Here is an 18,250-nt window from a genome sequence, read left to right as displayed (position 1 = left end):
TTCCGACAGGAAACCGTTACTTTCACAAACCTTGTAGATCAGAAACTGTAAGGGCTGGAAATCGAGCTAAAGAATCCTGTATTGTGTGTCTGAGATACCAGAGGCCATCCTGCATAGCTGACCAAGTTGGGGAGGGGCAGCAGCCGCTTTGGTATCGTCATTGGCTCCAAGAACAAAGTAGCGCCAGAGAGATCAACACAGCCGGTGAGTTGGGGAGACTGATGCAAGACCGGTCTGTGTTGAAGTCAAGGTTGCAAGCAGCAACATTCTATAACAAGCACAAGAATGAACATTGTTAAATGCATCTGATGACAGATGCGAGTAAAGCAAAATTACGAATGAATGTTTGAGAAGGAAAGATACGATACCAGTGACAGTGGTCCGGCGCTGCATGGGTGCTCAATCGAAGGTCTCTGTAAAGGTATCCAGCCAAGAAGTGGCAGAAACAAAAGTAGTAACATTGTGTGAAGTGAATCGACGTGATCCTGCGACAATTAAGCAAACCCCATTGCACTTTCGAAAGTCTTTGATTTTTGATATCAAGAGAAAAACATAGAAAGTGAGATTGCATGGTCTGAGCCTGAACGAGGGAGACCAAATGTGAATATTGTAATAAAAGGGATCCAAGCCCAAAGGAGGGACATCCATGGTCCGAGCCCGAACGAGGGAGAACAGTTGTGAACATTGCAGTTAAAAGGGGTCCAAGCCTGAAAGAGAGAGACCCACGATGAATATTGAAAACAAGAACTTGACACAAGAAAGCCCTGATAACAAAGGAACTTCGGTGCTTATTTTTTAGCGACAGGCCCTCTGCAGTAAGAGACTGTTATTAGAAAACAAGCTTTGACAAAAGGCCCAGAGACCTTTTCTCTGAACTGTATCCTCGTGGCAGAGAAGCCAGAGTGTGTGCAGAGCTCGAACGTGCCGCCTTGTGCTGTACTGAAAACATGGGGATGGGAAGCCAACTGCTCATATTTCCTGACACATTATTTTTTGAACACTTTCCTTTTTGCATACACAATTGTCCCACACCATTTTGTATTTAGAAGTAAGGATTGGCAATAGGTTTATTAGTATAGGCCCTTTTTATTTTGACAAGACTCCACTAGGACTGTGTTATATTTACTTTGATGGTTGTAGTTTGTTCCCATCCTTAGTAGGGTTAGGTAGGCGTTGGTCCAACCCGTTGAAGTTCAATAAACAACTTTGAACTGTGAACACGTGTGTCTGTCTTCACTGTTTGATACCATGCCTTCCGAACAATGGTCACCCTTTCTCAGAACCTTCAGGCCCTTCAGCTTTAGGATTGGATGGTGTCATTGGACCTCCAGGATGCTTACTTTCATGTGCCTATCCATCACAAGCACAGAAAGTACCTGAGGTTCGCATTTGACAGTTGGCGATTCTCATTATCAGTTTCGAGCTCTGCCATTCGGGCTGACCAACGCCCCAAGGGTTTTCACCAAGTTCATGGCGGTGGTGGCAACGGGTCTCAAGAGAGGGGGGGATTCACATCTAACCCTATTTTGACAATTGTCTAATCAGGGCCTGATTTCCCGAATAAGCCCTGGAACATCTCAGCGTAACCTGCCACTTTTTCCACAGACTAGGCTTCACTACCACTGTTTGTTGCTTTTTTATTATTTATTTGTTAATTATGTATCTGTATTCCTTTGCTTGGAACTTTCCACTTCTCCCCCCTCCCATGCACTTTCCCCTTTCCCTCTCCCATGCACTTGCGCGTTCTCAATGTCACTGGGCCTAATAAGATAGTTGTTTTGTTCTCCCTTGTTCCCCTCCCTTGCCTCATCGCGCTCTGAAACACTTGTACGAGCACGATACAAATAAAATATCAATATCAATGGTTTCTGAGAGGCTGGGATATAAGGATTGGAACCTCCCGGAAGACGTAATGGAGATTTTGCTTTCGACCAGAAGGCCAGCAACAAAATCTGTGTACCACTGCCGTTGGAGCACATTCTGCAGCTGTTGCAGGGAAAATAATGTGGATCCTTTTCAGTGCAATACACCCATGGTGTTGTCTTTCTTAATACACCTGACAAATATGGGGCTCCAGATTGGAACCATCAAAGGGTATTTGGCAGCGCTTTCAATCTTCAAGCGCACGTCGAAAGAAGTTTCATATTTCAAAATGCCATTGATTATACCAATTTCTGAAGCGGCTCACAAATGTTTTCCCTCCTACACCATTTTGTTACAGTTTGGGATTTGACTCTTGTATTAAAATGTCTTATGTGCGCGCTATTTGAGCCACTCCACTCATGTCCATTGAAACTGCTGACTTTTGAGACCATCATATTAGTCGTGTTAACATCAGCCCGCAGGGTGAGCGAGTTACAGGCTTTATCCAGTAAACCACTGTTTACAACCTTTTATAAGGACAAAGTTGTTGTAAAGGTTAAGCCTACATTTCTTCTGAAAATTGTGTCAGATTTTCACATCTCTCAGAAGATTGTTTTGCTAACATTCTATCCACCTCCACATCCTGGCAAGGAGGAGGAAAGGCTACACAGGCTGGATCCAAAAAGGGCACTTCGTTTTTACAATGAACGTATGGCTAAAATACGACAAGATGACTAACTCTTCGTGTGGTACACTAGGCACAAATTGGGACTGGTGGTCACAAAGCAAACATTATCTAGATGGATAATGCTAGGCATAACGGAATGCTACAGGCTTGGAGGAAAAGATCCCCCAGAAGGCTGGAGGGCTCACTCCACAAGGGGCATGGCTATGTATTTTGCCTTGCAAAGAGGGGTGCTGAAAAATGACATTTGTGCTGCAGCCACCTGGTTTACTATTCACACATTCACAAAACATGACTTCCTGGACTCGTCTTCAGGCCAGGAAGGAGGATTTGGAAAGGCGGTTTTATATTCTTTCCATGACAAAAATCCGTACTCCCTCCTCCAAAACTGACACTGCTTTGGGAGTCTATCTAAAGATGAGGAATACCTGGGAGGACACAATCCATTCGAAGAACAAGTTACTTACCCTGGTAACGTTCTTTCCACTGGATGTTCCTCGCACGTAATCCTCATCGCCCCTCCCAGCCTACCATGCAGTAGAATTTCTGTGCATTACACCTTACGCTCCTTCATTGTCTGATACTGTTCTGGACACACTAATGCCGGTAAGCCTGTGAGAAGAAGGCGTAAAAACAAAACTGAAGCTAACGGGGGCTGTGTGTGTTATATATACCCGTGATGACACTGACCTCGAGACGGAGGCCCTTGAGGAACATCGAGTCAAACGCATCGATGCACATAGCCCTCTGTCAAATATTTTCTTTCCTGAAGCAGCTGGAAGGGAAGGTATCTAAAGATGAGGAATATGTGGGAGTGACATCCAGTCGAAAGAACATTACAAGGGGTAAGTAACTTATTCTTCTGTCTCCTGGAGCAGTGTTTAGAACTATAGTGATCCTTATTTTTTCTGGCATATCATTTAGAACTTGTGTCAATTGTACTTCTATACAATGTATGACTTCATTTATTTATAAGTGGGAAGTGGCACAATGTATTGAGCACTGCATTAGTGATGTGGCAAACATATCTATCTACTCTGCATCCATTGTTTCTATTGGGCTCAGATATTTCTGTTGGGCAGATACATTTGCTGCAGCAGGTAAATACTCCTGTGTACTCTAGCAGAAATTACCCATTAAGTATTACAAATATATAAAGTATTCCCATTCAGAACTGCCTGCAAATTCTGCCATTGTTAGTGCCTTTGTAAAATTGTGCTGTAAATAAACCATTTTGCCCCACTCAAAACCTTCAAATGGAAAGGGTGGTTGGGCTCCTTTACTGTGTTCGCCCCAACTGTTTGAAAGTTCACCAGTCTCCCTTAGTACTTTACTCATGAAATGTGTGATGGTTTATGCATTTTGCTTTAATATCAAATAGCTGTGACAAATCCATGCATTTCGTCGCATCTTCCCGAGGGGGAGCCCCTTCCCATGAGGAAAATGAGGTAAGGCCTCTACCCAATAGTCCCCCTGGGGGTAGTACACAACGGGAGGATCTCATGGGGAGAGGCTCCCCCTCTGGGGACAAGAATGACCATCTAAGGGGAACGCAGTATAATACCCCTCACCCAGCACCCTACACACCTCCCGTCGTCATATACTCCAATACCCTATCCAAGACTTCCATGTGTCTCTGGAAATCTGGAAACTCAACAGCTACTGTGACGAGGAAGAGTAGGGATTACCTAAGGGGAAACCACTATGCAAGTACTGAGACAAGGAGAAGGTGCAGAACAAGGAAGAGCACCAGCAAGAACTTGAAGGAGCATTCTAGTCCGTTTCCGACTAAATGCTTGTAAATAAAAAGCCAAATGTACTTTTATTGTGCATTCGACTTGGTAAAAATAATCGTATCTCATAATGCCAAGGGGTTGCACAGTTGTCCCCAGCATACATTAAATGTGGAGCGGGAGACAAATGGAGAAATTCAGAAAACCTTGAGTTACAAAATGCGACCAAGTCGGCTCTGCTATTTTGTGACTCAAGCTTTTCTGAATGCGATCTTTCAACGTAGATCCTTCTAGTCATCTGTGCTCATTCGGGAACTTCAAACAGAACAGACCGCTGAGAAGTCTGCAGAGTGGAGTTTCTCCCGAGAGGACTCCTATGCAAGAGGCACAGAGTTCATGAGAGTCCGTTGGAGTGTGTTGGAGTGCGGGCAAACCTGACCACGAGGAAGGGTTAGCAAAGAGACCAGCCTAGAGAAGCCACAACAACGAGGCAGACACAGTGCGGGAGTTTCCAAGGTGGAACCGCTGCCAAAAGGAGGACACCGGCACCTGGCAGTGGGAGTCCGCGATAATGTCTGCAGGAACAGAACTGTGCGAGAAACCGGAGAAGCAAGAGGAGCTGCCGGCCAAACCGAAGAGGTACCGTGCATCCTAGGCAACGCCATACCCAGCCTGTGGATCCACGCGGCTGCCGTGCAGTCTTTGGAATTCCTGGCAAGTTGCAGCTCTCCCTAAGCAGATAAGGGGAGTCACGTCGGAGGGGACAAGAGCAAAGGCAGGCTAAGTCTAGGGAATATACCCATGGGTTATAGTGGGATTGCTAACGCCACTAACCACCAGAACAGGGTTGGGATCCTGTAAAGCAAGGAATAAGCACCTGAGGGAATCTTCCTCGTCCTATTGGCTGGGAAGAAACCACTAACCACCAAAGAAGGGTTGTGGAACCTGCAGGAACCCCAAGCAAACAGAGAAGAAGGGTGTGGGAGTCTAACAGCCACAGAGAGATAATTCCTCTTCTTTGTGGCAGTACCTGGCAGGAGAGTGTATCCGTTCTGCCGAACCCAGTGCATGAAAACCTTGGGGAAGGGCGTCATTTTCCCATGTGTTGTGAACTGTGAAACAAAGCCCAAGAAAGGCCAGGGGAAGGGAGATATTCCCCTGGTGGTGTGAACCGTGAAATCAAGTATATGAAAAGCGAGAGGAAGGGAGCCATTCCCCCTGGGGTTGTTAACTGTGAAATAAAGCCTGAAAAAGGCCAGGGGAAGGGAGACATATTCCCCGTAGGTATTGTGAACTGTGAGACGAAGCCTGATAAAGGTCAGGGGAAGGGAGACATTCCCCCTGGTATTCTGAACTGTGAGAGTAAAGCCAAAGAAAGCCAGGAGTCATTCTCCTGGTAATTGAGCCTGCAAGGAGGATAAAACCAGTGATCCAGGGGAAGGGAGTCGTTCCCTCTGGAGAACAAAATATTGAACTTTCTGATGCAGTGTTAGAGGATCTACAACCCTTTTTGTTTGCTCATTTGTGAAGTACTTAAACCAGAGTACAGGAGCCATTAATCCTGGTAGGGAGCTTTCAACCAGTACTGTGCCACCGAGTCCAGGTGAAGGGAGTCATCCTCCTGGACAAAAAACCTTGGTACAACTGATTACTTTAGTTGTAAGTGTAATGGACAGAGATAGGGACATTTTGACACAGGACAGTGGACTCTTTAAGTTACTAAGACATCATGAGAAACCCATTAGCATTTTAGTTGAGGCAGAGAACCCCTCATAGATATAGCAAAAGATAAGTTTTCTCTTTATTTTCACACCAAATAAAAGTCTATAGCAATCACTATGCCACCTGTGTGTCAGTCTCCTCCTTCTGCACCTTTACATAGCGTAGTGTCTGTGGGTCGTTGTTAAGGGAATGCAGCACAGGGCTAATATGGTTAAATCTTTCAACTTCAAGTTATAGACATGCAGCAATGTTTCAGACCCTCCATAGCCTTCCTAGTTGATATTGTGGCATTTCTAAGTCAGTAGTATTTTGTTATACCAATATGTTATCCAGAGATGTAGCTAGATCCCAGTGTCAGTGGTGTATTTTCTGAAATTCAGCAGTGGGATGTACTTTAGGTTGATCATTTCACTGATGGACAGTGTGTGGAGGTGGGACTGTGAGAACAGTTGGAGCAATCGGAATGGCTACTGGAGTGTGAGTAGCTATAGCATTAGCAATGTGAGTGGGTGTAAAGTTGCACATTATCATTGATGTCAAGAACTGTCTCCCTGGGACAACAGTGGTTTTGTGGGTGTAGCAGTGAGTGTACTGGGATAGGTTGTGAAGTGCTTGTGTGTTTGGGTTGGGAGGTGCGCTGTCCACCATCCGGTAGTTTATTATTTTCTGTGATAGCGTGTTTTTGGTAGTGTTAGGTGTCTGTTTTGGGAGTTTGTGGAACACATGGGGCAAAATTGTCTTTTGTAGGCTGTTCTAGGAGTTTTGTTTTGTATGATGTTCCTGTGTTTTGGGTACAATGCCTGTTGAAATTTGTTGGCTGTTCTGAGAATTGTTAGGTCCCCTTGTTGTAGTGTGCTGTGCACAAAGGGTGATCTGAAGTGTTACTGTTTTGATATGATAATTTATTTATATTGCGCTTGTACACAAGTGTTTCAGAGCGCGACAAGGCCAGGGAGGAGAACAGGGGAGAACAAAACAACGATCTTACTAGGCCCAGTGACATTGAGAACGTGCAAGTGCATGGGAAAGGGAAAGGGGAAAAGTGCATGGAAGGAGGGAGAAGTGGAAAGTTCTAAGCAAAGGAATACAGATACATAATTAATTCATAAATAATTAAAAAGCAACAAACAGTGGTAGTTAAGCCCAGTCTGTGGAGTAGAGGAGAACAGATAAATAATAATAAATAAATATATAATAAAGGCAATAAACGGTGGTAGTGCAGCCAGCAAGTGGCAAGTGCTGTGTTTAAGGCAGCAGACAGGGTATGTCTGATAAGTGCTGAAAGAAAAGAAAAGGGGCCAGGCAGGGCTGTATGGGTACAGATACAGACCCCAGTGCAAGGGGTGGCCCGGAGGCAGTGCAGGAGGGTGGCAGGGTGAGCAGGTACCTGGGCCTGGAGGACAGAGGGTGGCAAGGTGCACGGTGCCAAGAGAGAAACAGATCAGCAGAGGAGAGGGGGGGTGAAGGCAGAAGCGAAGAGGAAGTTCTTGAGATGCTTCCGGAAATAGTTTTCCTCAAGTTTCAGAGTGGCAGGGAGGCTGTTCCAAAGGGAGACCCCAGCCAAAGATAGAGATCTAGCCCCAGCTTGTTTTTTTGAAAAACGACTGACCCTGAGGGAGTTACAAGTAGAGGAGAGAAGAGCTTGAGAGGGGAGGTATTTGCGGAGGGAGAGTTGAAGGTATTTTGGACCCAAGCCCCAGAAAGCCTTGTGGACATTGCAGAGGGTTTTGAATGTAATCCTTGCATCCACTGGGAGCCAATGAAGAGATTTCAGAGCTGGAGAGATATGATCGCAGGGCTTGAGACCAAGGACAAGTCTTGCAGTTCTGTTCTGGATTAGTTGTAAAGGGCGGAGAGTAGAGGCAGGTAGATTTAGAAAAAGGCTGTTACAATAGTCCAACCTGGAGAGAACCAGAGCTTGTGAGACAATGAGCTTCTGGGGGAGGAGAGGAAAGGCAAGGTACCTCGGAGAAGGTGCAGTAGGAAGTTTGATTTTTTAGAGACATCAGAGATATGGGCGGAGAAGGAAAGTGTGGAGTCAAAGATGACCCTGAGGTTCTTAGCTTCGCAGGTTGGGGTAGAAGGAGGGCCAAGGGAGGCCAGCCAGATAGTGAGGAGAAAGGATGGTGAAGGTGTACCGATGAGGAGGATCTCATTCTTGTTGGCCTTTAGACAAAGATCATTGGCGGCACACCAATCTTGAATGGCAGTTAGGCAATCAGAGATGAGAGAAGAAGAGGAGGTGGCTGAGGGCAGCCTGAAAATTAGTTGTGTTGCCAGCGTAGCACTGAACATTTGAGCAGAAAATGGCAATCCAGTGGGCGAGAGTTGCCAGGTATTGGTTGAAAAGCCAGGGAGAGAGAGAGGTTAGGCCCCTGGAGAACACCACAGGTGGAGAGGGAGATAGATGATAGGAAGGACCCAAGTTGGACATGGGAGGGTCGGTCAGAGAGGAAAGAGGTCAGTCAGGCCAGAGACTGATCAGTGATACCCAGCTTATCACAGATGGTTGAGCAGGGTGATATGGTTGACCGTGTCGAAGGCAGAAGAGAGATCTAGTAGGATGAGGACAGAGGGAATGTTAGAGTCAAGGGTGGAGAGCAGATCTTTATGGATTTTCAGGAGAGCAGTTTCCATGCTTCTGGCAGATCTGAAGCCAGGCTGGTGGTCATGGAGAGAGCCAACAGAATCGGAGTGAAGGTTAAGCTGAGAGATGGCCAGTTTTTCTAGGAGTTTACCAAGAAAGGGCGTAATGGAAATTGGGCAATAGTTAGCTGGGCAAAAAGGGCCGGATGTGGGTTTCTTGAGAAGAGGGTGCACAAGGGAGTGCTTCAGGGGGGAGGGGAAGGATCCTGAGGCAAAGAAGAGGTTGCAAAAATCGGCAAAGGGCCGGAGCGATGGTATCAATGTGGTCCTTGATGGTTTAAGAGGAACAGGGATGAACCTTTCATAGATTGGATTTGACTAGCAACCTCATCAGGGGAAAAAAGAGGAAAGGATGAGAAACAGGGTGGGGGAGAGGTTGAAGGAGGGTCAGCAAGCACAGACTGAGAGGGGATAGGAGGGAGAGGGGAAGAGAGGGTGGACAGGATGTCCTGGATTTTTTAGATAAAGTGAGATGCAAGGGCATTGCATAGAGCCTGGGAGGCAAGAGGAGGGGTAGAGACTGCAGCAGGGATGGCTCCCTGTAGATTTTAAAGAGTTTGGCTGAGTTGTTAGATGCCGCAGAGACACAGGCTTGAATGTGGACTCTCTTCTTTGTGCGGACAGAGAGTCGGTATTCCCTTTGGAGCAGGTGACAGGCCAGTTTGTCAGAGGATGAACAAGAAGCCCTCCATTTCCTCTCAGCTGCCCTACACTTACGTTTAGCTAGGTCAGATTCATACCAGGAATTGCACTTGGCTTTGGACTTCAAGCGGATCCTCATGACTGGGGCAAGAGTATCAAGAGTATCAGAAATAGAAGACTAGAGAAGGGACAGGGCTGTGTCAGGATGTGAGTCAGCCAGAGGAGAAAGGGGTGAGAGAAGGTGGTAGCGAAAGGCTCAACTGACACACGCTTCATGGGCCGGACAACTGAGAAGGTAGGAGGCAATTTTGGGGTAGGCTTGGCATGGGTGGAAGAGAGGGAGAGATGATAGGAGAGGAGGCAGTGGTCACTCCAGGAGAGCGGTGTGGTCAGAAGGATGGAGGGGGGGCAGCCTGAAGAAATCAAGACATCAAGTGTGTGTCTTGCAGAGTTAGTCGGGCCAGAGGGTAGGATAGAGAGGGACAGGGAATCGCAGAGGTCGCAAAAGAGCACAGATGAGGAACAGGGAGAATCGAGGTGGATGTTGAGGTCACCAAAGAGGAGGAGTTGAGTGGTTGAGGCAATGAGGGAGGAATAGAGATCAGCCCACTTAGAGAGAAAAGAGGTGATTTGACCAGGGGACCGGTAGAGAGTAGCAACAGGAAGAGAGTGGCTAGGAGAGAGAGAGCCTGCAGACAAGGCATTTGAAAGAGGAGTAAATCTGAATGGGAATGATAGTGGCAGGAATCCAATCAGGAAAGATCAGGGCTACACCCCCTCTGGGTCGGGTGGATCTGGGTGTGGAGAGGATCTTGTAACCATCAGGGAAGAGAGTGTCAAAGCTTGTGATAGAGTTGGCCGTGAACCATGTCTTCGTAAGACCGAGGACATCAAGGTCCAGTTCTTCAAGGAGGCAGCAGATGTCAGAGGAGTGTTTGACAACAGAGCGAGAGTTGAGAATGGCAAGATGAAGAAGGTTGCCCGTCTTAAAGACCTTACGGGGAGGTGTACAAATCAGAGGTACACCCTGCGGAGGTGTGGAGGTAGCCTGAGGTGGGACAGAGAAGGAGGGAAGAGTGGGCAAGGTAACCAAGGGATGAGAGGAGGGGACAGCAGGATATGAAAGGAAGTTGATGAGGCGAGGGACTAGCCTATCGAAGAGGAGGAGATTGGCCTGAGGGTCTTGGACCATTACAGTGCCATATAGCTAGGCATTAAGCATGACTTTGGAGGAGTCAAAGGAATCCATGAGGATTTCCCAGCGAGTGCCACCATTAATGGGAGAAGAGGAGACAGGACAGAGCACAGAAATCATATGCTGGTTCCATAGATCTGGCGAAGGAACGACCATAGGATGCCGGTGAGGGTCTGTCTGTAAGAGGCGCTGGAATATGTATCAGCGATAGGGAGACCTGGGTTGGAGGCCAGGTTATCCTTTTTAAACTTCTTCTTTCCAGACTTAGTGAGAAGGGAACGATAGCTGATAGAGAAGCAGTTGGAATAGATGGGAGAAACAGAAAGCGCCATGGGTGATAAGAGAGAGGAGGCAGGGGGAGGAGTATGCAAGTACAGCGGTACGGAACAGTCACTTGGCTAGCAGGTTACAATCAATGGCCAAAGTTAAATGCAAAACACACCCAAGTTTGACTTTCAAGTTAAATGCAAAACACACCCAAGTTTGTCTTTCAATTAAATTATTGGGATATGACTACAAAAAACTAAATATATACCCACGATATTTGATCCAATTTCCTTCTTGTCACCATCGAGATCAATATCTGAGGCTCAGGATAAACAACTTGAAAACAAAGGAAATGCTCTGGAAAAGAAAGGACAAGTCAATAAAAGATAATCTCTGTCGGTTTTGTGGAATGGCTATTGAAACTTCAAAACACTTGCTAATCGAGTGTGAACAGACTGTAATCCAACGATCACTACATCTTGGAAAGTTTGCTCCATTAGATGACGATATGAATGGGTGGTGGGCCAGATACATCTCAGGGAAAAATATAAAACTTGTATATGCAACTGTAAACTATATGGACATGATCTTAAAAGTAGATGTCTAATCAACTTCTAATTTGTGCTCGATTGAAAGATTGCAACAGGTTAGAATAGAGTGGGATGTGTAACATTATGTTGGGATACTTGAAAGCAAATCCTGAGAACCTTACTTTCTTTCTCTTTCTTTTTTTTCTTTCTCCTTGTCTCTTTTCTGTATTGTCCTTGCACATGTCTCTTGTATATTTTGGATGTTATCATTATTATTAGAGGATGTAAGGATTTGTTTTCTTTCTGTTTTTCTTTTTGAAACAAAAGTTTTTGCCTTGTGTTTAAATTGTAGTTTCTTTCAAATAATAAAAAAAAACACACCCAAGTTTGACTTTCAAAGTGAAATGCAGAACACACCCAAGATTGAGTTTCAAAGTTAAATGCAGAACACACCCAAGTTTGACTTTCAAGTTAAACGTAGAATTCACCCAGTTTTGTTCAGGGTAGTAATTCCTTTGTGATGCACAAATAGCTATCTGGTCTCATATTGCTATTTCAGCTGGTATTAAATCCCATCTGTTGTTCCTATTTGGTGCATGCAGTGTTAGCTGTCTCTCACTGCTGTTCTCAGGTGAAGTGCCAGCCCCCTATTTTGTTGTTTGTTTTTTGCACATGGGCACCTCATTTTTTGTTGGATATTCCAGGTAGTGTTCGTTCTCAGGTGTTGTAAACGAGGCTAGCAGTGCGCTCAGTAGCTTTCTCAAGTTGATCCTTTGTCATTTATGCATAGTTAGCTTGACAGCCATTTGTTTCCTAAGCTATTGCTTATTTTTGTTTCCAGCTAGCACTGTGTGTCTGCACATTGTCTAGTGCCAATTCTGTCCTCAATGCCACACCACTGAATGTCTTATCACCTCAGTAAAAGCTTTATCTCAAACGCTGTTTTATGTGAATTTTACAGATAATATTGTTTCGGAGGATACTTTTTACCATCGCCACCTGCCGCTAAGATCACGACACCAGCAGCCTGGACACCGCCACCCACTACTGATAACCGTGATTCAGCAACCGAGACATGCAGAATTACCCAGAGAAACAGTGTCACCCATCAAACAGCACCCACCTCCCTTTGATCCTCGGCTGAGGGAGCCTGGAGTGAATGACCGCCAGAATAGGAGAGGTATGGACATTATGTTATGCAAAGAAAAGCTATGGGTAGAGTATGGGAGTATAGTATGGGTGTGGAAAGCACTTTAGACTCTAACCTCTCGCTCTTGGTTTATCGCTTCTCTCATCTCTATGTTGACCCGCCTCGCGACTTTATTCCTTTATCACCACAGTCACCAACTTCTTTGTCAAGGTCTTCCAAAACATTGAGTTAAAGTCAATGCAAATGCGCTGCTCATCCTACCATGCAAATTAATGGCATAGATGTAGCAAAACCATATTTACTGACCCTAAGTGGGCCATGGGGACTAGGGATGCCAACTAGCTGGGTGAGGAGCTTCCTGAAGATTGGAGTTAGAGGATTCCCCAGCCCCTCCTAATGTCCCATGACTTGAAACCTAATGGTATACATTTTTCACCATAGCCAGGAGATGGGGAAACACAGGAGACAGTACACGGGCCAGATTCTCGAACCTTTTTTTGGCGCAAGTAAGGAAATGTGCTAGCCCAATTCATAAAAGGCATCTGAATGAGCACATCTTGCATGTGCTCATTCAGATTTTCTTTTTTCAACCTTTGCGCATTTGCACGGAGAAGGGACTGTTTGTGATCATTTTTTAAGCCCATTCCGAATTCTCAGACTGTATGGGTCATGGGGGCTCGCCGGGTATGGACTGCAGGATCACTGATGGATTCTTGATATGCCAGCACCAGGGGCAGCATCATCTAGTTGTTGGTTTTCCATGTTGTCAGAGTTCCCCAGTCTTCCTCTATGCCCACAGCTCAGATGACTCAGTCACATGCCTTAGCATCCCTCAATGCAACATCCTACTCATGTGACATCTTGCGACCACAATCCTCAAGACACTTACTGCACAGAAGCTGTGCAGCCCATTTGCAGAATATTTAGTGCATTTCTTACTTAGCGCAGCTTTCTCACCATGCTCAACACTGGATGAATCCTCCCCCCTGCTCAAGAAACCAATCTGGACTCCAATGACCTCTGCAAATATCGACCTATCACACACCTCCTTTCCTATGCCAAATCCTTGAAAAAGTTGTACCCAAATAACTCCAAGCACACATTGACTCCAGTGTACTCCCATAGGCCTCTCAGACATCGAATCCAGATGCAACACAGGGACAGCCAATAGAAAAAGGTGATTGACCATGAACTCTGCATGTTTGACAGTGGAAATCTTGCCTCCTGTTATTTCTCAAATCTCCACAGCCGTGCACACTGTAGGCAATCCAATTTCAAGCCCTCATCAAACATCCTGAACATCGGCGAATGTCTGTGGCTGGGTCACCTCTTCTCTAGAATACAGACATCAGTTTTTCGAGATTTATAGCTCAAGATCGATCACCACTTCTACCCGAAGAGTTCCACAAGTATCCATCCTCTCATCTATTAACTTTACCATCTACCTGGAGCCTCTGGAAACCATCTGTTAGCCACATCAATTCTACCAGTAAATATCCATCAAAGACATACAACGATTGAAGACCTGCCTCACCCTGATGCATGCTTGAGTGTCCTGCGCCTACCTCAAACTGAACCCGGCCAAGATAGAATGTGTGCTCTTTGCAAAAACACTGAACACCCACTCATCCAGGCCTGGCTTTCTACCACAAATCGCAAGGGCTGCCCCCAAAGCTGACACAATGTGCCAAGACTCTGGGGTTCCACATAGACATCCACTTTCCATCAAATCACACATAACTAAGAGAACTGATACCAACTATCCCTTGTATGGAAAATCATGCTCTTTCTACCAGGCACTAGTGTCGGATCCTCCATACAGCCCCATATCCTATCTCAGCTGGATGAAGGAAATGCCTTGCGCACTGTCCAACCCACCTGTCCCAGCCGTAGGGTCACCAGAAGGATCAAAGCCATGTCATCCTTTTCAAGGGTTGTTATTACAGAAACATGAAAACAAAGGGCTATGAGTGAGAATTTAACAGAAAAAAATAAAAGTAAATGACAACTCATTAAGCCTGTGATCCTCAGTCCTTCCCTCTCTACCCTTAGATTTTGCTGCCTTGCTTGCAGAAAACAAAAAGTCACTTAGAGTTTGGGGTTTTGTGTGCCCCGCACTTCTTTCTTGGCAGTTGTACTTGCTTGCTTGGTTTTTGTAAAAGAGGTTAGAATTTTGACTTTCACATCAGGAAACGCCAGAACCACTATCCTGGTGCTTTTGATTTACTAGACAGAGGGCCAGGCATCACGCTCTGAGGTCCTTTGCAGGATCAGGGTGTGCCCTGGGATTGTTAGGCTTAATCTGTTGATAGCTCCACCCACTTTTATAGGAGTCATTCCAGTGATTTAGGCTTCAACTAACCCTTTCTCACTGGTCATACTATGCCTTTAGTTGCTATCACTTTTCTTGTCTCTCACCTCCTCCTTGTACATCTGTCTCTGACCGCCTTTCCTCCTTGATGCACTGCAGTGTTCTATTCTTCTCATCCTCGACTCACTCTGTATTTCTCATATTCCTTGTAGTAGCATATTGCTTGTAGTATTGTACAGCTTCTCCACTGCCCCACATAGTTGCTCCTCCACTTTTCCTTTCATCCACTCCACTTCTGTTCTTTTCCAACTCCTCCTCTGATCCTCCCTTTTTGTATTGTTTGCTCCTTCTCACTGCTTCTTTCCACCTCTTTCCCCTTCCCACCTCCTCTTCTGCCTGATTGCTCCTCTTTCACTGCAACCTTTCACCTCCTCTCATCCTTTTCTCTCTAGTGTTCTCTCCTTTACCTGACTGCTCCTTTTCTGCAACCTACTCTCCTCCTACTCCCTCTGATGGTTCCCCTCCTCCTCTTCCATGCTGCTCCTACCCTTCTGCTTTAATCCTGCTTCCTCTTCTCTACATCTCCACCATGCACTTTCCTTTCACCTCTCACCTCAATCTCCTGACTCAAACACTCTTCCTTTCTTCATGCCTCTTTTTATTCAACTTCATAACAACTTGCAGGTTGTTCAATTGTTTAATGACTGTCAGCTGGTTGCCACGTGTGACCAGGCACTGTGTTTGGTGATGGCTCTGAGGGACTATCCTACCAATATAACGGGACACAAAGGCCTTAACTGAAATCTGGCCAAGCCTCAGGTAGAAGAGTATATGATTACATTCTATCAGAATTACAACAAATATATACATCTTTTAAGATATTTGTACTGTCTAGTTTAAAAATTGCCTCTGAATAACTATCAACCATTTGTCAGCAGATATTCAGTATGTCAATGTTTAGCCCCTGGGGTGTATCTGTGGTTCCGATGAATTATCCCCTCTAAATTGAATCTGGGGAGACAAAGAACCCTTGTTTAATGTAACTAATTGTTGTATATTTTAAGCGTATTGATATTCACTTGATAAGTATCCAGTTTTAGGCAAATGGACCCAAGTGGGCATATAAAGCACTCCCCTCTTGTATCGGTGTGTGCTGCATGTATACCCTTGGGTCGTAATATGTAATAAGTTAAATTGGCAGTGATTTAACAAGATTGCTCACAACTCAGTGTTTGTATACATCTTTTTTGCTTACTCAATATTAATAGTTACATGCAGGGTATATGTCCATCTGTTCAATTGTATATTGTGTTATAAAGCGACAACTCTGGCTCACAATGCCAAACTGATTTTAGCCAGTGGTTCCGGCTTTTCAACAAAAGGGTAGATCACGATAAAACGTTTAAAGAAATAAGCCCAGCATCAGTTAGACAGTAATTCTATTCGGTGTACCATCCCAATGGAACCTACTTCTCTGTGAACCCCTTACAAATGACCATAATTCAAGGAATGCTACAAATAGATTTGGGTGTATTTCCATCCAACGCCGTAATTGAGATGACTGATATAATTTTTAGTTTGTAAAATCAATTGTTGTTCAACCCGCGACAGAATTCTTTCAGCTACCCCCACATCGTCATGTATGATTCTTTTCAAAACAGACAAATGTAAGTCATTCACTGTGTCTTGTTTTGACATAAAATGTTGGACTAAACACCCAGGGCGGGAGACGCGGCCAATCAGGTTGCTCAGATCACGAGCCAAACCCCATGATCCATGCCCACGTTTCGAGCAACCTGTAGGCAGTTTGCATCCATCCCCCAATATAATGGAATGCACCAAGCACAAACCATAACTGTACACCTCATATTATCACTTCATTACAACTCTTCATAGAGACTCACATACACAACAATCTCTCACCACATAGTAAGTACACTGTATTTATTTCTTTATTATTACCATTCATTATGTAAACATTTCTTATAAGCAAATATTACACTGTTTTTATTTTAACAGAAATGGCAAACACACTTGAATGGTTGGAAGAAATCTTTCCAACAGAGGAAATGAGTTATGATAACATCTCTAATGGTAAACAATACATCTTTTGATATACACACATAAGTTAATTTGTACCGACCTCAGTGAAATAATTTCTTCTTTTCTTATAGTACATAGTTTACATGAAGAAACACCCCAATTTAATTATTGAGAATCTCAAAGACAATCTCTTTCCCCAACTGTATATAATGAACTCATGATCTTGTCTGAAAAATTGGATGAACTTAGTAATGACTTTAAGGAACTTTTAAATTATGTTAAAAATCATGTTATTACAAATGTTGATTATCACTGTACTTCTTGCACTTGTTGCCCACCTGTCCCCCTTGTCCCTAGTAATCATCCTCATCAAATTCCCAAAATATAAATGAAAGACTCTTTGATGAAACTTCACTCCCTCCCTCCCCTGATCATCATTGTACAGAAATTCCAAATTCTCCCATTTATGTTTCCCATTCCGTTACCCCATCCCTTTCATAAATACATGTATCTTTTATACTGTAAATATCTTATATATTATTCTCTTATTTTATTTTTTTAAACCCCAATTAATAGTTCACGGACCATACGACTGTTCGGGGTGTCCAGTTTACAAAATAATTTGTCAGCGGACCGCGCTCCAGTTCTACAGACACTCACGTGCATGCGATGGGTGACCGTGGATGGCCATCAGCGCTGTGGATGTCCCCAGATGTCATCATGTGACCGCACCCGTGGAGTATGACGGCCTGCCTGTGAACTGTCACTGTGCTCCACAGACAGTTTAAAACTACATTTTCGGCCAATCTACGGTGCTTAAAGTTGAAAGTTTCCCCTTGCAGAGCTCCAGGGCCCAATCATAGTTGATCTGGTAACTTTCTACAACTTTCCAGGGCCTATTTTCGATGCTGTAGTCTGTGGAGAGTCACACATTCCGCGGACGGTTCGTCTGAAGGGACCAATCCATTACTTTTAGTCATTCTCAATCTGGCAGTCCAGCAGAGAGCACCAAAAAGGAGCAGCTGTTTTGCAGAATATTTTATCTGCATCTATGGCTTCACTCATGGCCATCCCTCCTCCCCAGCAACTGCCATCACCCTCACCATCTGGCAGACCTGAAAAGAGGAACAGGTGCGAGTATGCAGAAGAGAATGAAGAGGAAGACAAAGATGAGGTAGAGGAAGTGCCTACCCCCAGCGCCCAACATGAGTTCTGGGTGTGGTGTTTCTTTACCATCATTGGGGGTGTACTAAAGGCTCGGGCAGCCAAGCTCAGATGCACTGAGTGCGTGGACGTACTCAGTGTTAGGGAGAATTCTCATAAATGGCTGATTTCCCTTACCTAATGAGTCCCTCAGCAGCTTTGCTGGATTTCTAGGATTTATTTTTCTCACCTGGTAAGAGTGTGAGCCTTTTTTTCCCACTCTTACACGTGTTTTGCTGTGTGTGTTTTCACTTTTGTGC

The 18,250-nt window shown here is 44.9% G+C and overlaps 1 protein-coding gene across 1 annotated transcript in view; it reads left to right on the top strand.

Moving 5' to 3' along the window:
• AGBL2 (AGBL carboxypeptidase 2) overlaps positions 1-18,250 on the top strand; it is a 2,805,139-nt gene that overhangs the window by 2,226,892 nt on the left and 559,997 nt on the right. Inside the window, exon 19 of the mRNA XM_069623090.1 lies at positions 12,245-12,463. Within this exon, the coding sequence (XP_069479191.1) occupies positions 12,245-12,463 (219 nt within the window). The remainder of the gene's footprint in view (positions 1-12,244; positions 12,464-18,250) is intronic.

Source organism: Ambystoma mexicanum, chromosome 11, assembly GCF_040938575.1.
Source record: "Ambystoma mexicanum isolate Mex_15411 chromosome 11, UKY_AmexF1_1, whole genome shotgun sequence".
Classification (NCBI taxonomy): Eukaryota; Metazoa; Chordata; class Amphibia; order Caudata; family Ambystomatidae; genus Ambystoma; species Ambystoma mexicanum.
The sequence above is the reverse complement of the archived record's forward strand: the minus strand, read 5'-3'. Positions and strand labels throughout refer to the sequence as shown.